Source organism: Girardinichthys multiradiatus, chromosome 11 (genome assembly GCF_021462225.1).
Source record: "Girardinichthys multiradiatus isolate DD_20200921_A chromosome 11, DD_fGirMul_XY1, whole genome shotgun sequence".
Lineage (NCBI taxonomy): Eukaryota > Metazoa > Chordata > Actinopteri > Cyprinodontiformes > Goodeidae > Girardinichthys > Girardinichthys multiradiatus.
The window spans coordinates 23,565,352-23,586,652 of record NC_061804.1 but is presented as its reverse complement, the minus strand read 5'-3'; the positions used below and the strand labels follow the sequence as shown (position 1 = coordinate 23,586,652).

At 38.4% G+C, this 21,301-nt stretch overlaps 1 protein-coding gene across 1 annotated transcript; it reads right to left on the bottom strand.

The window, feature by feature from the left end:
- Positions 1-1,123: 1,123 nt before the first annotated feature.
- Positions 1,124-6,036, bottom strand: LOC124876632. The gene is made up of 6 exons (XM_047379564.1): positions 5,910-6,036; positions 5,384-5,482; positions 5,238-5,280; positions 4,933-5,057; positions 4,051-4,109; positions 1,124-1,966 (listed from the first exon to the last, which is right to left on the bottom strand). Exons 1-6 carry the CDS (start codon positions 5,917-5,919, stop codon positions 1,472-1,474), a joined length of 831 nt encoding a protein of 276 aa, XP_047235520.1. The 5' UTR covers positions 5,920-6,036; the 3' UTR covers positions 1,124-1,471.
- Between the last annotated feature and the right edge of the window lie 15,265 nt (positions 6,037-21,301).

Below are 21,301 nucleotides of genomic sequence, written 5' to 3'. Positions count from 1 at the left end.
CGGTGCTCCGTGAAAAGTCAAAAGCCTGGAATATTGTTTTATAACCTAACTCTGTTTTAGTCTTCTCCTTTACTGTACCTTTGACCTGTGTGCTATGGTTCTTGGTCTTCATGATGCAGTATGGTGACAAATATTCTCTCCCAAACATCTGAGACACAGAATAGTTGGATTTATATTGAGATCGACTTCTAGATGTAAGAACTCTTTTTACTTATTTGGTTTTTAAGGGTATCAGAGCATATGTGTCTCAACACATATGCTGGCCAATTCTTTAAGGTTTTTAAGATTTAAGATTTGTTTAAAATAAAAAATAAAAACATGAATCCTTCTGCTTCAAATTCACAATTATCTGCTACTTTGTGTTGATTTATCAAATAAAATTAAATTTCAATAACATTTATTGAAATTTGTTGTAATGGAGCAAAATGTGTTAAAGTTCAAGGGACATGAATACTTTTGCAAGGTGCTGAATTATTATTTTTACCCCTGCAAAAGTATTACTAATATGAAAAGAGGATTTCTACTTGTGAGGGATTTCTTCGTAGCATTCCTGTACATCTATGAAAAATGCTTGGAGGTCACATATAACCAATAAGTGGGAAACAAGTTCTTGTAAGTGTTTGAAACACTGTAAACAAACTGTGCTTGAAGGCTTGCAAGTGCTGAGTTCACAACAGAGCTTGGTTCTGTTGGTAGACGGCAGGGCAGTGAATTACTCTGCAGATTGGGGATTACAGAGAGGAAGATATTCAGTTAAACAGATGGAGCATTAGCTCGTAGACTGTGAACATAATGACCTTTATCATTGCTTTGACATGGAAAGTCCTCTGTAAATGTCTCTATGTGACATTTACAGTTTAAACAGTGTGACAATATTCCCCTTGGGCAAGATAAAAAAGCAACCTGAAATTTATTATTATCAGTATTTTTTTAACATATAATTTCTTAATTGCTAGCTTCATCGTTTTAATGGCTTAAAAGTTGATTTGTGTGTGCCAAGGCAAGTGTAGTTATTTGAACAGCTCTCGCCCACATCATGGAAAACAAAAAGGCTTTTTTTTTTTTGCCTTCACACCCTTGTCTAGACATTTGTTGATGGACAAATGAGAGACATCAAAGAAAATAAAGTTTCTTCATGTCCTGTGATGATTTAATCTTTTCCCTGTTTCACAACAAACTACAATTTCCACATTGTTCTTGACTTATAAATGTCATTCAGAATTTCCTTTCTTTTGAAGTAATTTATAAAAAAGCACAGTTATGTTCGTATTGCTTAACATGGAGACTCTAAGAGGTAGTTTGTATGTGTCAAGAAGGAAATTGCTCAACTCTACAAAGCATATGGAAAATTGAAGATGATAGTTACAGTTTTTGGACTGAAAATATTAAATAGTTTGTCTTTTTCTTGTTTTCTAGAGTAGGCTGCAAGTTGAAAAGTTTGAAAAAAGTAATGTAATACTTAAATATATAGTTAGTCACAATCATGACTAAAGCTGTCAACGACTTGATCTGAGCAGCTCTGAGTAGTTTCTACCTCTGATTGCTGTATACATATATCCCCATTGCTGTCAATATGATTATCTTTTCCTTCCTCACTTTGTTGATCTTCATCCCAATTTCTTCTCCCTCCTTCCTCGCTGTCTTGTAAGCCACTCCATCCCATATTCTCCTTCTCCATGTTGATGCCCCTCTCTCTTTCCATCTCCTCGGCCTCATGGGCTATCTGTTGACTGTTTAGATAGATGCTGCTGTGCGAGACCATGACGTCAGTGTCTCTGGATGGCAGGTAAATGTCCACGTCCGTGTCAACCTCCAAGAAGGCACTCAAGGGAGACGTCAGGTGGTCTGCCAATGGATCCTGCTCCTTGTGGCATCCTTGTGCCAGGCTTTGCCGGTGACGGTGTTTCTTGCGGTTCTTTGCAATCTTCAGATCCAGCGAGGCATAATTCAGGTCAGACTCTAAAGGCTGGTTCCAGAGAAAACAGAGACATTGTGAGATATTTTCTTTTTTTTTTTTTTCAAACACATCTATTTTTGTAGAGCTGGTATAGTTTATTTTTAGAAAATTTTATTCTCAACTATGTTCGCTGGTTTGCAGTTTCACTGACCACAATGTGTGTCGGAGTTGCTAGCTGCCTTCCGTTCTGAAACCAAATCTGTCAGCATGGTCTCAACTTATCTGCTTGTGCATCTTTACATGACATGTACAACATACATGTAATGTAATGCAATGGAATTTTTATTTTTCAGCACAAGCAACTCAATGAGCTCTGGTACCAATGCCCCTGTCCATGCTGAAGAAAATCATCCCTAAAGCATGATGCTGCCGTCACTATGCTTTACAGCAGGGAGGGTGTGGTCACAGTGATGTGCAGTTTTAGATTTAGCCTACACATTTTACAAACAGTTTAATTTTGGTCTGCAGAACACTTTTTTCCACATGTTTGCACTGGATCTAACAACGCCCCGACCAGCATTCCCACTGTTTGCAAAGCTCCGAAAATGATAAACAAGGTGATTTATTTCAGAGGACAAATCTAGGCAAAATACATGTAAATCAGGTGTACGATTACTACAAAATTATTGAGCAGAATCAACCATACCCATAGCCCCCTCCTTATTTGGACTCCTGGTAGAGATGCGTTAGAAATTTGAAAATAAATTAATCTTTTATTAATAATTAACGTTTCTCACACTGTAAAGATATGCTGTGGATTTTATTAAAGTGAATTTTAAATATGTTTTTATCACACCTTTTACCACTTTTGCAGTGTATGCTAACAAAATAAAACCAGGGTTCTCGTTCTGCCTGTTTTACCACACTTCCTTCTGTTTTAAACTTTTGTGTATTCTCTGACTAAAAAATAATGGAGAAGTTTAGCTGAGTAGCTACAATGTTTTCCTGTAACATATCTTGACTTATGAAGATCAACATATACCTGTCCTACTTGAATAGCATGTTCTCTTGTTTTCAATTTTGAATATGGCTTAGAGAAATGGGCCTGTGGACCTTGTGATATTTATGCCATTTCAACATTTAATTACAATGATTTATTTATTATTTTTTTCAGAAATTGATAAGGGTGCTGGTAATTGCAGTAAAAAACGTTCTTTAATTTAGGATTAAATAAATAATTTTATTGTAACCTCATAGTAAATGCAGGCCTACTGAAATAAAAAACTGGATTTTTATATAAAAAAAAAAGTTGTGAGGTTTTGCTTCTGCAATAAAATATTAATTTATCAGGTTTTATTACAGGTGCCAATAGATGTGGAGGGCAGTTTATTAATATGATTTCATATGTTTTCCAACAACATAACACTAAGTCTTCATTGTAAAAATTGTAAAAACTGCAGAACAGAATTTAAAAAATAAATCTTTCACATTGTAAAATGTTATGTCAAGGTCCACTTTTTTTTATTTTTATTTCTGAGTCAGTGATTCCCGTTTGCACTGACTGCACTTTAGGACAAAAGCAATCATATTTTACTTTAAAGCAAAAATCACTACTAAAGTAAGCTGACACAACATTTAAATGGCCGTTTAAATTGTTAGCAGAAGGACCACAGAATGAAATACTTATCACATCTCAGCAAAACTGGTGAAGAAACTAAAGAGATAAAGGGCCGTCGGTCACCGTGAGGCTCCTCTGATCACAAGGAACTCTGGTTAGGCAAGTAAAAGTCAGCCTTTTCATGACAGTGCATCAGCAGCAAAAAAGCAACGTGACTATTGCAGATTAAATTGAAGCAGCGTCAGCCGTGTCCTTATATTGTTCAACCTTTGAATTAACAAAGCCCCGACAAATGTCAAGCAACATCAGAAATGATCATTATACACCTAAATAACACAAAGAGCAAAGCTCTATGGCTTTTCAGCTTTTTATTTTTGACTCTTTGAATCCTTATTTTGATTTTAGCAATTAAACGTTGTCAATTAAATTGACAAAGTTCATTACACAATTCAATATCTGATAAGTAAGATTATCTCAAGTAACTGAAATAGATGACTTATCAATGATTTTATGTAAATCATTATTCTGCAGTTACCTTCAGACAATCTCTAGTGCGGTGCTTGGACATCATCTCATAGCAATCCTCTGAAGAACCTGCCGTAACACACATTTGTCAATTACCTGGCTGTCTATATATGAAGTATTATAATAAACACAGCTACGAAAGCATACAGTTGAAAGCAGTAACAGTTCATACATGATGGATGCTCCAGGTGAGCCCCTGCTTCTGTGTAATTCCCAGTTTTTTTGTTTTGCTTTCATAAACAGATTAAAAAGTTGGAGAGATAAAAATAGTTTTAAAGAACATGCAATCAGTGCAGAATAATTTCTGTTTCCACGCTTGTCTGAATCTTAGCTGGTCCTAACGCAGAAAGAACACCAAATAAAAAATCTAACATTCTTTTTTGACAAAACTAATAAAGGATTCAAACTGTGTTTTAAAGAAATCGCTGTTCAATGTAGAATAATGCAGTTTGGGTCTGACCAGTCTTAGTATTTTATAATTGGAAATAGACATGATCAAAAGTATTTCTTAAAGTCGAGAGTGAAATAGCTGTTTAATCTACTGCCGACTGGGGATCCATAATTCAGATACCACCTCCAGTGTCTTTGGTCTCCTGTCATATTGTCCAACCATGTCTATACTGTAACAACACACCCTATTCATTGGACATGCAACCAAGAAAGAGAAAACTTGTTTGAGGTAGAACTTTTTTCTGTTTTTGAGTCCCTGTGCCACCCCCACTCTAAACTTTAGAAAAATAATGTAAATTCTGTTCAAAAACAGGACAACTTTTCACAACATATACGAAACCATTCTTTTTATTCTAGGTTGAGTCATACATCTTACATCTATAAACACATTCACAGATTTTCCCTTTTTTTAACAAGTGTCTGAATGCAAGTTTGTGCTTACCACGTCTTTCTGTGATGATGTTGCCGTAGATTGGATTTTCCTGTTGCTCATGATGATTGTGGGGATTTTCCTGCTGCTCTTGATGACTGACGTCACAAAAATATTGCCCTTCGATCTGCGATAGGCTGCAATGAGGTATGAAAAGACAAGTTTTTCACTTTATTTTGTAAGCATGTAGTTAATTGATAGATTAAAAGAAGAAATAGAAAAAAACAACACTTGTAATTAAATAGAAACTTGTTTTGAATTGACCTGTATTTTACACAATTAAATCTAATTTTAAAACTGATTAGAGAAAAACATACGTTTCTTCTTCCAATCTGTGTGTATGACAGCACATATGTGGTTCTGTGTAAAAACAAACAAACAAACAAAAAAAAAAACAATTTATAAAATATCTTAAACAGAAACAGCATAAAAAAATATGTGGAAAAAACAACCGTTAAATTACCTTTGCATAAAGTGTCTCTGTGTCTCATGCAGAAGAAGATATTAAGACACACGGAGATTAACAAGGCCAGACATACCACCCCCAGGGCTACCGCTAAGCCTGAACAGCAAAAATGACATAATCATTCCCACAAAAAAGCTGGTGACAAACAGCCAACAAGAAGCCTGAGCAATTACAGTCGAAGATTTTTAAGACAAGCAACTAAAAGAAATAATGCGGTTCTGGACAAGGAAGAGTTATATCGGCGCTCCTCATCTTACACAAAGAGCAAGCTGACAAATTAGCTTTCCTCCTTTAAGAATTAGATTTTTATAGTGACTTTATGTAAGTAAGGGAGTATTTAACTTTTTATTGCCACTTTTGTGTTTTTAATCCTGTTGTCTTTCCTGCAACCTTTTTTCTTACATTTGCTCAATTTGTGATCTGGCCTTCACAGCAATCACTCTGAGGGCGATATTTCTAATTACATATACAATAAATAGTGATGTGTCTTTCTACTCTACACATTTAAAACAAATATTCTTACCTTCCATCATTTCTCCAGTTGTCCTGAACTAAGCTGGTTGTCTGTTTGACACAGTTTTTCTCAGACTACGGGACATCGCTGTGTTCCCTCTGTGAGGTGTGCTACACTGTCGTCTATTTTTACCCCGCCTCTGCTCCCTCTCAGCTTTCATGGCGCTTTGAAAACTTGCTGCTTTTCAGTTACAAACAGGAAACAATGTAACCTCATTTTGAAGCTGAATGTCTCAATGCCATTTTGGGGGGCAACAACATAATTTCATCATATCATCTAAACTTAACAGGAACCTAGAAATTCGATCAAATTGAATCAAAACGCTGACATTCTCAATCAGCTCTAAATACGTTTTACCAAACCAGATAGTTGTCTTAATGTTTAAACCAGCTGTTCGTTCAAAAATAAGCTTTGTTGACCTTGATTCTCCATGGCAGTTGCATTCTCAAGATGGAAATGCAAACAGCAGATCAGCACTCACCTAGACTTCTTTTAAGTACAGTACAATATCAATTTATCACTGTAAGACAGCATAGCAGTGCAGAGATGTGTAGCTAGAGTTTACATCTTGCATGCACAATGGCTCGTGGTTTTGCTAGTGTGGTCGGAAAATCTGACAAAAAACTGCTGTTGTGAAGTTTTTTTCTCTGTAAAGCTAAATAGGTGACAATGTGTGTGAATGTACGGGATGCTGTATTCGTACAGAAGTAATAACATTAGTGTAATTTGGCTGGGGGGTGGGGGTGTTATGTATAAGTATATCTAAATTGGATTGGAAATACCAAAAGGCAATTTGAAAAGCTCTGAATTAATTCAACCAGAAATAAATAATGGGCTTGATAGTTTGTGGTGAACATGTTTGTTGGCCTTTAAGTTTATTGTGGTTTGTGGTTTTAGCCTTGCTTTCTCAACACAAGTGTCAGTCTGTGGTAGCTGTGGACAATAGTGGCCTTTGATATTGGTAACTAAAGCAGTTACATCAGAGAACGTTTTTCGCTAAAGCAATTTAATGGTCAGAATTTCATGCTAAAACAGATGGAGACAGCCACACAGAAGGATCAGCTGACCAGATGAGTTTATCAGTCATAGCTACACGTCTGATAAACTCTAATGATTTATAGTTTGGGCCAAAACAATACGAAATTCCAAAGTGGAAAAAAACCCCTAAAGCTCAAGATCATTTACAAACTATTGGTCGCTAAGTGGCTCTGAGAGAATATAGTTGCTGGTAAATGTAATAACTAGGTCAAACTACAGAGCATGGTCAATACACAAGAAATACAAAAAACTTAAAAAAATCAAATCAGAGGCTGGAAAAATCTTCTTCCGTCTTGTTCTTGTTGCTTATTTTCTGTTTTATTCTTTAACCTATTCTTCTATCTGTTCTACTGTTTTAAGCTTACCCCAAAGCTTTCTGTCACCAATCAATCCTGCACTGACAGATGAGCTTAGGGTACCTCTTCCCTATTATTAGTTGTGTTTCTGGAGAAAGCATCTCATTGACATGTTTAACAGGTCTTTGTCTTGAAAATACTACCTTCCTTCCATAAAAGAAAAAAATTGAGGTCACTCTGTAAGTTCCAGACTGACAGGAAATACTAACATTTGAATAACAAATGAACATACTAAATAGAAGAATCTCTGGGTCCGTAAAAAGATTTACAAAGGTTTTTTTCCACATTCAAGAAATAATCCACTGTGGGTAAATTTACAATTTTAACTTTTAATGAACGTATTTGATTTTATCCATATGTGTGTCATCTTGATGAGACATAGACACCCCTAAAAATTACAGTTTGGATCAATAGTTTTCATACATTTGTTTTAAGATATTTTTTGGCACTACAGGCCTTTATTTTTAATTTTTAATTTCTCGACAGTAGCCAGGCAGGAAAGAGGGGCAGAGAAAGAGAGGGAGAGGCAAAGGTTGTCGGCGAGTCGAACCCAGGACAGCCTTCTACTACAAACTTCTACTGGAAGTTTATTCGTAACTACAGGCAGACGGCCAGCCCCTTGACAGCCCTATTGATTGTGGATTCCACAAACTGTTTTAATAAATGCATGGTGGTAGTATAACAATATCCTAATCAGGAATTATACACTGCTCAAAAAAATAAAGGGAACACTCAAATAACACATCCTAGATCTGAATGAATGAAATATTCTCATTGAATACTTTGTTCTGTACAAAGTTGAATGTGCTGACAACAAAATTCCACAAAAATCATCAATGGAAATCAAATTTATTAACCAATGGAGGCCTGGATTTGGAGTCAAACACAAAATTAAAGTGGAAAAACACATTACAGGCTGATCCAACTTTGATGCAATGTCCTTAAAACAAGTCAAAATGAGGCTCAGTATTGTCTGTGGCCTCCACGTGTCTGTATGACTTCCCTACAACGCCTGGTCATGCTCTTGATGAGACGGCGGATGGTCTCCTGAGGGATCTCCCCCCAGACCTGGACTAAAGCATCCGCCAACTCCTGGACAGTCTGTGGTGCAACGTGATGTTGGTGGATGGAGCGAGACATGATGTCCCAGATGTGCTCAATCGGATTCAGGTCTGGGGAACGGGCGGGCCAGTCCATAGCTTCAATGTCTTCATCTTGCAGGAACTGCTGACACACTCCAGCCACATGAGGTCTAGCATTGTCCTGCATTAGGAGGAACCCAGGGCCAACCGCACCAGCATATGGTCTCACAAGGGGTCTGAGGATCTCATCTCGGTACCTAATGGCAGTCAGGCTACTTCTGGTGAGCACATGGAGGGCTGTGCGGCCCTCCAAAGAAATGCCACCCCACACCATTACTGACCCACTGCCAAACCGGTCATGCTGAAGGATGTTGCAGGCAGCAGATCGCTCTCCACGGTGTCTCCAGACTCTGTCACGTCTGTCACATGTGCTCAGTGTGAACCTGCTTTCATCTGTGAAGAGCACAGGGTGCCAGTGGCGAATTTGCCAATCCTGGTGTTCTCTGGCAAATGCCAAGCGTCCTGCACGGTGTTGGGCTGTGAGCACAACCCCCATTTGTGGAAGTCGGGCCCTCATACCATCCTCATGGAGTCAGTTTCTAACCGTTTGTGCAGACACATGCACATTTGTGGCCTGCTGGAGGTCATTTTGCAGGCCTCTGGCAGTGCTCCTCCTGTTCCTCCTTGCACAAAGGCGGAGGTAGCGGTCCTGCTGCTGGGTTGTTGCCCTCCTAAGGCCTCCTCCACGTCTCCTGGTGTACTGGCCTGTCTCCTGGTAGTGCCTCCAGGCTCTGGACACTGCTGACAGACACAGCAAACCTTCTTGCCACAGCTCGCATTGATCCTGGATGAGCTGCACTACCCGAGCCACTTGTGTGGGTTGTAGAGTCCGTCTCATGCTACCAAGAGTGTGAAAGCACCACCAACATTCAAAAGTGACCAAAATATCAGCCAGAAAGCATAGGTATTGAGAAGTGGTCTGTGGTCCCCACCTGCAGAACCACTCCTTTATTGAGTGTGTCTTGCTAATTGCCAAAGATTTCCCCCTGTTGTCTATTCCATTTGCACAACAGCTGTGAAATTGATTGTCAACCAGTGTTGCTTACTAAGTGGACAGTTTGATTTAACAGAAGTTTGATTTACTTGGAGTTATATTGTGTTGTTTAAGTGTTCCCTTTATTTTTTTGAGCAGTGTATTTGTTCTCTGCACTGAGTTATTTAGGGTTAGGCATTTGCCAATATCTCACCCCAATCTGATTTTACATTAAATCAATAAATCAATCTTATGAATAGGCCCACGCTTAAAATCTAGCTTTAAAGTGCGGTGAAATAACACACTAGATTTGTTTAAGATTTTATTATCTACAGTAGTAAAGTGATTATGTCCCACTTAATTGACTCACCAATGAAATTCCAGGCTCAGTAGTATCCCATTTTTCCTGACAGCATCAAATATTTTGCATCAACCAGAGTTACTGTAGTAAAGCCCTAAGTTAACCTTGTATTATGGGGTTAACTCGGTCAAGAAAGCTAACATAATGTTCTGACAATGCATTCCCTAAAAACTCTCCTAGCCTTAGTATTACGCTGATCTTAATCAGTATCAACAGTTACAGTTATCAAAAAATGCATGTCTTTTGTGTTAGCATGTTGCTTATCTTAGCACCTTAGCATGAACTGTATTTTCAATGAGGTGTCAGCTAATTGTATGATGACAAAATTTAGAAAATATACATGTTTCCATATAAGTATGGTGATCAAGAGATCACACACATAATTCACTGAAAGCATCATAGGTTATAAGCAGAGTTGTAAATGACTACATTCAAATAAGCATTATTGGGTGTAGCTCAGTTTTTATAGAACTCACAACTGAACAATGCTGTTATTTACAAACTTGAAGTGAGTTTAGCTCTGCCTGGCAAAATTTAAAAACCCTCTATTTAGGAGTGAGCAAATGATATAAACTGTGTGTTTCTAGGGAAAATCCTTAAAATCCCACACAAATAAGAAGCTCGAATTAAATAATAGATTTTGTCTTTAATTGAGTAAAGATTTTGTTTCCTGATGTGCTTAAACAGAATCAGGAGTTTATAAAAGAGGAGCACTGTGGCCTTGCAGTAAGAAGGTCCTGGGTTCAACTCCCGGCCGGGGGTCTTTCTGCATAGAGTTTGCATGAACTCCCCGTGCATGCGTGGGTTCTCTCAGGGTACTCTGGCTTCCTCCCACAGTCCAAAGGCATGCCTGTTAGGTTGATTGGTTTCTCTAAATTGCCCTTAGACGTGTGAATGAACGTGTGCATGGTTGTTTGTGTGTTGCCCTGCGATGGACTGACAGTCCAGGGTGTACCCCGCCTCCCGGCCATAGACTGCTGGAGACAGGCACCAGCTTCCTGGTATAAAATGACTGACTGACTGAATTAGGGTTGCAAAAATAAATCTAAATTACAATTTTACAGTGAATTTGAGGAACTGCCTCAACTCCCTGCTATTTGAGTAGCAATTTGCTCTTGTCTGATTGTGCTAGGCTTGGGATGTCCAAAATAAAAAACATGTTTTAACACAAGCTTGGCTATAAGTGTAATTGGTAGCAGGTCAGTTTGAGCCAAATGTCTATGATCAATTTTATAAATATATTAGAGGAGCTGCAATGTCATGTCTTGAACACTTGGTTGAGGAGACACACACAGCATATGTCTTCCAACTATTGGGGTAAAGCAACTCTCACATTTGTTTTGTAGATCAGGCAAATGCTTATGAGCATGTAACATGAGACACTTTGAGAGTACTGTTCAAGTATGGATTCCCAGGGATGTCCTTAAGAATCTTTGTATAACCAAAGGATTAACTGTGTCTGCAATCCCACTTCAAGGTCAAACTTCTTCTCAGTCAGGTTTAGACTCTGCCAGGGCTACCTTGTCACAAACGTCTTGTTAATGATTGAGGGTTGGATGGAATATAATACAGATACAGATTTGGGTCTCGTCTTAAGTAATGTAGTTGTTGCTATGTCCTTTTTGTTCGATTTACCCGTCCATCCATGCTCTAACTCTCACCTAAAGTAATGAGATACAGATTGCGACAGAAAGAGCAAGATTCTAAATAGAAACATCTGAAAAAATAACTTCCTTGGTTAGGTGGCTGTGTTCACAGGGTGAAGATCTGCATCATTCATTGAAAGCTTGGAGTAAACCCACTGGTCCAATTCATCAAAAGGAGTTAATTGAGGTGGTTGAACTATCTGATCAGGATGCCCTCTAGGTGCACCCCTCTAAAGATTTTCTGGGTACATCTGAATTGGAGGAGTCACCCTCTCAGATCAGTGGAAGACAATGGGTGGATAGATATTTCTCAGTTTATTCAGTTTCCTTCTTATGCCATGGCTGGCAGCTTCAAATATTTTAAATCTCTAATCTCTTTCCACTAATTGAAAAATAAAGATCACACAATAGTATAATAATTGATGTTCAAACATCGGCTTTCTGATCCTGTGCAGTTTCTAAGACATCCAGTCTCTTTGGCTCAGTGTTGGATCGTTAACCACCCCTGAGGATCTGATGAATTTGAGTATGACACAAAAAGGCAGGTAGCAGCAAAAAAATGGGGAGGCTCACTTGTCCGTTGTAATGGAAATTCTTTTATTAAGCATTCCATAGTGTATGACCTTTAGGTTACCTCACTCCTCAGAACATCTGTGTTAGAGGAGGAAGCTGTAAAAGCCATTATCAGAAGTTTAATGGTTAAAACCCACAGTTAGGATGATGTGTTGGGAAGGACAGATGGGTTCCTAGATTACTTTGTCACCTCTGAACCCGAGAAGGGTCTGGGGTCATAACACACAGACTCTTTGAAGTTGAGATAACACTGTCATGTTCTGGTATAAATACTGTGTGTAAATGTTGATCGGGGCTCTGCCTAACTGACTAACCTCAGTGACAGAGTCATTCAAACGCTGAATGCCTTTGAATAAAACTTATAAAGACAAAGTCCGGATTTTCTCTTGTTATGAGTCAACTTCTACCCACTTTGATAAGAAAATTCCACAACAATTTTAGCGTCACGAACAGGATCTAACGTGCGAGAGGAGACTGCAGGATGGGACACGGACGCCTGGCCAGTCTGAGAGTTGTTCTCAGTCCACCTCCATATTACGGGAGGGGAGTCCGGGTGCCCGCCTGCGGCTTCTGGCCAATTGGATCCGAACTATTTGTCTTCAAATACATCTGGATGAGAAGTTGCTCTGTATGATATAATGTATATTATTATTTTTATTACACATTAACCATCATCTCCTAACTAATTAATTAGGTTCCAGAGTTGCGAGAGGGAGGACATCAGCTGAGGGCCCGGTCACCCTGTTAAGGAATGACAGGGAGGTTCTTATTGGTAACAATGGGATAAAGCAGAACACAGGGTTTTGCGGGTGGTTTTTAGCAATTTTCTACACTTCATAAAGGAGAAAAGCCAGAGGGCAGACGTGCTGCTGAACGGGTAAAAAGGAAAAAAAATGGTTCCGGAACCTTGAGGCATCAGGGGTGTCTCCTTCTTCAGACTCTGATTTATAAAATAATGAAAGGAAAAAGTGGGGATGATTGTGTTAAATGTGCTTTAATTTGGAAGATAACATTGGTTTTTCACAGTGTGGAAGTTTAAGTGTAAATAAATAAAAACAAAACAAAAAAGAAGTTAAAACTTTCCTGAAGGAAGTTTCATTTGTCTTAAATATTGCGATCAGTCGGAAAAGAAGGTAAAAAGTGAAAAGGGACATTAGAGAGTCGAAAATAAAGTTGTTTTAGAAAGGAGTATAGTGCATGTTGTGGAAGGAAGTGACAGGCAGGTGGACAACTGACTGACTGACTGATAATATTTCTTTGTGCAAAATCTGAACCTATACTAAACTTTTTCTTCTGCCTCTCTCACACACAAATACACACATATATGGGATTTGAGTTCAACATCTGCGTTTTTGAGTCTGGATTTTAGAAACCTGCCCTTCTCCATGGCTATTACACAGAGACGCTTCTCCAGCACAGCCTGAAAGAGAGAGATCTGCCTTCCTGTCTGCCTGTTTATTGCAAATCGCAGTGTGAGTTTCCACCAAAAACGAAACTCAGAAGAAGTCTGGCCCCACTGAGATGGACAACGATCCATGCTGTTTGCAAGAGCCAGATGAGTGATACACTGGATTTATATTGAAAGCATCTTATGCGGGCAGAAGAGAAACAAGCCGGAGCAAAGTTTCTTCTTTCTCCCTCCTGAAAGAAGTCAAAGTGGACAAAGAATGATTGAATGTCTCACCAACAGACCGGGGAAGAGCCTGGTTGTTTTTTTTGGACTGATAGAGGACTGTGTGTGTGACAGTCTGACACTGGAGCGATTTAGAAACTGATGGGGGTAACGTACAAACACACACACATTTGCATAAATCTTTTCCTATTTTCTGCAACGAAGAACGCTTATTAACCGCTGCTCATGTGACGCTTGCTTGACGTTGAGAGATATAGCGGGTTAAAATATTATTTTAGGGTTAGAAAAGTATCTTTAAAAGGGTGATAACTTAGCTCATTTGATACTTTTCAGTTAATTCTTTCAGAGAAACAAGTTCTCTTTTGTTGTGGAATATTTAGGGTCAATTATTCTAGTTATTAAAAGTTATTAAAAGCAGAGGAAGTTACAACATCTCCAAAACTCAGCAGTAACCAAGTGTTTCTATGTTATTCTCAGGACAGATCTCATGAAGGAACATTTTTTAAAACCCAGCGCATGCGTAAAACCTGATGGGTTTCTCCTTCAGGCATTATTTTCTGTTGTCAGATTTTGTATCCCATAAATCTAATGGGTAGAGACCTCATTAAAACAGGCTTAGTTCTACTGCAGATGGTCTTCATACAGTACTTACAGTTTGGTGCAGTTTATGTTCGCAAGTGCTAACTGACGCTTATGGAAAGTACAAATTCATTGTTTTTCACAGCAGCTGCTGGGAAGAGGTTATATTAATTTTTTTCCTTCCCTCTTCTGATTCATGCAGCGTGTTGGTTTACACTGTACCTTATATCAGGTCCTGACAAAAACTATGGAAGGCTTGGTTCTGCAGTTTCTTTTTTCTCCCTTTGGGGAAGGAAAGGAAACCTGATCAGTTCTGTGTTGCACAGAAATATTAAAACACTTGTTGTTTTCTAAGATATAACCAGCTAAAACTTTTAAAACTTTTGAGAGTAATTGGTTTTGTTAAACACATTTTCCTTGGTAAAACAAACCATTAAAATGAGAATGGGAAAAATTGGGTTACTTTTGAAGGTAAGAAAGAATCTGATTGGACAGTGGTACCACACAAAAATTAAACTAATCTCATGTTTTCTAAAAGACTCTGCATGAAAAGGCCTTCAGAACTGTGGAGTTATTTTCCACCACAGTAACAAGTTTTTTAAGCATGCTTTTTCTTTATTTTAAAACAGATCTGCTTTTTGTTTTGTTTTGTTTTTGGCTTTTTAGCATAATGTTTGTCTGACGCTTCTTATGAACTGGGTTAGAAGCAAATATGATCTGAGGTAAATTAGGAGCTGTGAACTAATAATTTTAAATCTGATTATTGTCCAAGCAGAAATAATATATTTAGCCAATTCTTCAATCTCTGCAGAAAGTTAACACCATTGTTCAATGCAGTAGTACTCAACTTGTGGTTCCTGGACTCCTGAAGCCCGTGAGCCATAGATTTTGGGTCCATAAAATTATAATATTTAATTAAAGGTAGACCGATTACCTATTAAAACAGATCTAAGTCAATGATGAGTTCCAGTCATTTTGGTGGCTTTGAAATGCAATAATACTCAAAATTTCTACTCTGGGGAACACAGATTGGGGTTAAAGAGTTTTGTTTTGGAACCAAGGTTAGGATTTTTATAACAGAATCAAGACAAGTAAAATCGTTCATTTTAGGAAAAGAAAAGAAATAAAGGCTCTCTTAACAGTAAGAGGATGGTCGGCTCAAGCTCCAGTCTCCTTGTTTGATTTCTTAGGGTTTAAAGATTAAAGGAATACATATGAGTACAAAGGTACACAAGGTGATTTCAGATTACTAAGAGATAAAATATTGGAACATTTATCAGCATTTGGATTGTAAAAGAGGGGTTCTAGTAATACGTTTTCCCCAACTCTCAAAATTTAAATAGCCCAAATTAAAGAAAATTAGGTTTGTTCTTTTTGAAACACTATGTGGGAAAAAGTCCAGTTTGGAGACAAGCTTCTTATCTTAATTTCTGATTAAGTCAAACACTGCAGTTTTGTTTAGTTTGGGTATACCATAAAAATGTCAATGCTGACTTTTTTAATTTCCCCTCGGGGATCGATAAAGTATCTTTGAATTTGAATTGAATTAAATTAAAAATACTTCTTTGCATTTAACATGAAATTCTGCAATACAGCTGCGATCAAATTGAGCCAAACAAAAAGAGAATTATAACAATAACTCTCAGGATTGTAGTTATTATTATAGAGTTACAGTATAAAGAATTAGCAAAAGGTTTCAGCATCAGTGAATTTGGAATCAATTAAGAGAAAACTTTTGCTGTGCTTCTAAATAGTTTGAGATCTCTTTGGATTATGTGCACTCATTTTTTAAAAAGGATCCTGAAGATTATCATAACAACATTGATCAATTACAGCATTAAAAGATATGGCTGAGAAAACATATTCTGAAAAGAGATTGTTAAAAATTTCTTTTAATTCTTGAAGCTTCAAATTTGGCCATTTGTTTGTCTTTGATATTTTGTCTTTGTTTTGTTGGAATGAAGGTTCGTTTATTTGTTGCATGAAACAATAATCCATGTTTAGAATAATGTTTCTAAATCCCAGATTGATTAAAACTTTGAGTTTTCAGGAGAGTTAAGAAGCTGCTTGTTTCTGAGGTAGGTGCATGTTAACAGTTTTGCAGTTTAAGGATCACTAAGATGGGTTGGGATGAAGAAACTGTGGGTCCGCCCATAGGCTGCCAATCAGAGGTTAGTTCTGCCTGACTCCGCCCACCTACCAGGTTGGTTCATGCCTTTGCTTCCATGGTAACGCTCAGCACCTCCCTTCCTGAGTTTTAACACTGTTTAAGAGACAATAGAATTAAAATGCTTGTAGTGATTGTTGCCTTAATAACATGTTTTCTTTGGATGTAGCATGACTTTTAGATTTATGTGTTTTACTATAAAAAGGTTAATGAAATAGTTTACACTAGTTTGAAGAATTAGTTTTGCATACAGAATCATTGGTGATTTATTATATTGGAAGTTTCCCTGGTGCCATTAAGCTAGCTGACAGTTCAAGATATGCCAAAAGTAAGGAATATATTTTTGATGAAAATCTGAGTCATGACTTTATACTTGGTGGGAATTATTTATTAGATTCGAATTTGTAGGGTTTATGCATCTGAATTACATTAGATGGCTATTAATCTAATACTCATCTTCTTACAAGACAAATCAGCATGATATGTGACTAATTTCTAAGTGAGACATTGATGAACTGACTAATTAAAGTTTGTGTTTAGTTGTTAATGAAACTGAATTGCAGTTAAAAACATCTGGATTTTCTTTATGTAGCTTTCATTAAATTCATAGTGACACATAGTTATGTCAGAATTCATTTCTTTGGTTCTAGGTAATGTGATCTTGGTTACTAGAAAATTTTTGTACAAACCTTTTGCTGGATTGTCGCATGGGTTGGACCCTGCGTCAGAAGAGGGGAATGTCAGAATAAAGCAACATGGGGTTCCAAAAGTTTTAGCACTCATGGGAAAAAGGGTAACTCGTACCTCCAGTGAGGACTTAGTGACAATGCGAAAGAGACGTACTTTCTTTATATAAATGGTGCATAGCTCCCTAAGACCACATTCTGAAAACCTCTCTGAAGGTATGCTGTTGATTCTTTTGTGAAATTTTACATATCCACAGATTAGACCATTTTTGAAATTCTTTTTGGGTATTCTGAAACTATGAAATATTGACCTGTAATCAGACCTTCCACAAACATCATGTCACATTTTTGATATTCAGAATATTTAGCTGATGGTCACTGCTAGTATATCAGGTGAAGTCAGAAGATCAATTCTTTTAATTTTGTTGGATGTTTTGATGAAGTTCATGTATTTAAGCACTTAGGTTTGAGAATGGGACTTTGAATTGAAAATTAGCCAAGCGTTGTGAAGGCTCTACCTATTGTTCTCCCTTATATAAGATTGAGACAAAGGACACAGGCAAATCTCAGTCCTTTTGAAGTGCTGTGTGGCAGGTCTCCTAATTTGGACATGGGGATATTGCCAAGATCATTTTCTTCCACATCTTTGTGTGAAGGTAGGATGTTGTTTTACTGTCAAAACCTGTCCACTGTGTTTTCTCAAGTTTCACAGACAGTGAAGGCTGCATTACCAGAAACAGCCACTTCCACCCTCCAGTTCTTTATTCCTGGCGACTAGATTCTGCTCAGAGAGTCTAGGAGAAAACACTGGAAGTCCAGGGCTGGAATGGCCCATATCAGATCCTACTAGACACCCAGGAAAGCTGCAGGAAAGCTCTAGGTCCTCCAGCTTCATCTGGCGTCCAGGACACAAGTCATCTTCCAACTGGATCATCCACGGCCTGAAAGGTGTGAGGACAGCGGACCACCACAAGACAAAGAACTGTAAGCTGATCACTGGCGAGCGATTGAAGAGGTGGTTGAAGAACACTGTTCTTACAAGGGCACAATAATCCCTTGGGCAGTGCAACGTTATTTCAGAATCTACTTAAGGCCATCGCATTGCCTGAAAGTTAGAAATCATAAGGTCATTTGCCTCACTGCACACACACCACAGTGAGAGACACATAGGAAACATACAGGGAAGACCTCTACACATTGCACGTAACCTTTCTCTGGATGATGGACTGTTGACGTCTGCAACAGAGAGACAGTCAAACATGCGCCATGATGCTTATTCTCCTTAATTTCTTAATATTTGGTGGCTATTAGGCTCCTTTGCCTGGATAGCAAGGGTCAGCCAAATTCTTTTCTCCCACTTTGACAGCGAGACTGACTCTGAGGAGGAAATGCTTTTATCTAACTTTCATGGTTATTGCTCGATATGGTATTATTACAAATTTGAATGTGTTCATTTCCACTGTTGTTTAGTTGGACTATGGAAGCCTAACTTCCAGCAGGTTAGAGTTCCTGTTTCTAAATATATTTCTAGAGGAGCTTCCTACGACCGCCCACCTGTACCAGACAGGTAACAGGGCAGCTTGAAGCCACTCAAGAGAGACAGCAGAATTTTGCTTTTTTTGTTTTTTAAGTTGTGCTTATAATTTGTTTTCTTTGGAAAAAGCTGTTTGCTTTCAGTACCAGAAGAAAGGACATTCCACTTCAAGGTCACGATGCAGCTATATGGAAGGTGGTATGTTCTGATGCTAATGATTGGTATTGCAAGTATTTTTATGACTCTTGTGTTCATTTGGGAAAAGGTACAGCAAAGATAATGTAAGGCTAATCTGAGGAATTATGCTAATAATACTCATCAGCGGATTCGAAGAGAGATTCATCACTTTCCTGACTACTATGATCATGCTGATAATGTCTGGTGGCAACGGATGCATCAAACTGTGAGGAATATTGGAAATGACAGTTGCTATGTTTGTTGTTTGATTCCACGTGCTATTAATGATCAACCATTTTTAATACCTGTTCCTATTGATACTACTTTCTTTCCAGATAGGCAACATAACCAGCTGGTGGAGGCCATTTTTCCTTGGGTGAGGAATTATACTGTTAGGGAAAGCAGAAATGTTAGTAGACTTTCTAGTGAGACTAATTTAACATGTGCGTCTACGGGAACTCTTTATAGAATTTGGGGTATTAGAAATCCGATTAAAGATCCAGATATTTGTATTGCTCAGGAGGAAAGTAGACCTTATTTCCTTGGGAAGACAGTAGGTTGCGAAGCTATTATATCTGTTTTATGTGCTTTAATCAACAGACATAAATTTGAGTCATGTCCTATCAGAACTGATCCTTCTACTATTTCAGGATCTTTGGTCCCAGATCCCTTTGTGTTAACTTTTAATCTTACTGCTTTATCTGAGGAAGGTTTCACTGTTCTGACTACGGAGCAGCAGGCTATTAGAACGATGAGTTTGCAAATAGAATGGCTTTGGATTATCTGTTAGCTGAGAGGGGTGTTGGTTTTGAAGAATTTTCCTTTAGTTGTGATTATCTTGTAATCAGAAGAAAGGAGTGTGATGGAAATTCTTGCAGTAAGCATTCCACAGTGTATGACCTTTAGGTTACCTCACTCCTCAGAACATCTGTGTTAGAGGAGGAAGCTGTAAAAGCCATTATCAGAAGTTTAATGGTTAAAACCCACAGTTAGGATGATGTGTTGGGAAGGACAGATGGGTTCCTAGATAACTTTGTCACCTCTGAACCCGAGAAGGGTCTGGGGTCATAAAACACAGACTCTTTGAAGTTGAGATAACACTGTCATGTTCTGGTATAAATACTGTGTGTAAATGTTGATCGGGGCTCTGCCTAACTGACTAACCTCAGTGACAGAGTCATTCAAACGCTGAATGCCTTTGGATAAAACTTATAAAGACAAAGTCCGGATTTTCTCTTGTTATGAGTCAACTTCTACCCACTTTGATAAGAAAATTCCACAACACCGTAAACTGGCGGTTGTAGTCAGCACGGAGATAATTAAATCTTTATGCAGACGTTGGTCTCCTGTGTTGACTGTCAGCTTGAAAGCTCCTGCATGGCCTTCTGTCACCTGCCTGAGCTTCAGGGATTCCTTCTCTGACACAAGCTTGTTATTCTTGTTCAAGGGGAAAAATTAAGTGGACCACAAATTTGGAATATATACAATTCTTTATAAGTGAAATGAAAGGCGCTAAAATATCAGAGGTTAACTGGTTAAATGAGATTTCTGTCTTTCTTCTGTTCTATGTGTACAGGTCCTTCTCAAAATATTAGCATATTGTGATAAAGTTCATTATTTTCCATAATGTCATGATGAAAATTTAACATTCATATATTTTAGATTCATTGCACACTAACTGAAATATTTCAGGTCTTTTATTGTCTTAATATGTATGATTTTGGCATACAGCTCATGAAAACCCAAAATTCCTATCTCACAAAATTAGCATATCATTAAAAGGGTCTCTAAACGAGCTATGAACCTAATCATCTGAATCAACGAGTTAACTCTAAACACCTGCAAAAGATTCCTGAGGCCTTTAAAACTGCCAGCCTGGTTCATCACTCAAAACCCCAATCATGGGTAAGACTGCCGACCTGACTGCTGTCCAGAAGGCCACTATTGACACCCTCAAGCAAGAGGGTAAGACACAGAAAGAAATTTCTGAACGAATAGGCTGTTCCCAGAGTGCTGTATCAAGGCACCTCAGTGGGAAGTCTGTGGGAAGGAAAAAGTGTGGCAGAAAATGCTGCACAACGAGAAGAGGTGACCGGACCCTGAGGAAGATTGTGGAGAAGGGCCGATTCCAGACCTTGGGGGACCTGCGGAAGCAGTGGACTGAGTCTGGAGTAGAAACATCCAGAGCCACCGTGCACAGGCGTGTGCAGGAAATGGGCTACAGGTGCCGCATTCCCCAGACCTGGGCTACAGAGAAGCAGCACTGGACTGTTGCTCAGTGGTCCAAAGTACTTTTTTTGGATGAAAGCAAATTCTGCATGTCATTCGGAAATCAAGGTGCCAGAGTCTGGAGGAAGACTGGGGAGAAGGAAATGCCAAAATGCCAGAAGTCCAGTGTCAAGTACCCACAGTCAGTGATGGTCTGGGGTGCCGTGTCAGCTGCTGGTGTTGGTCCACTGTGTTTTATCAAGGGCAGGGTCAATGCAGCTAGCTATTAGGAAATTGTGGAGCACTTCATGCTTCCATCTGCTGAAAA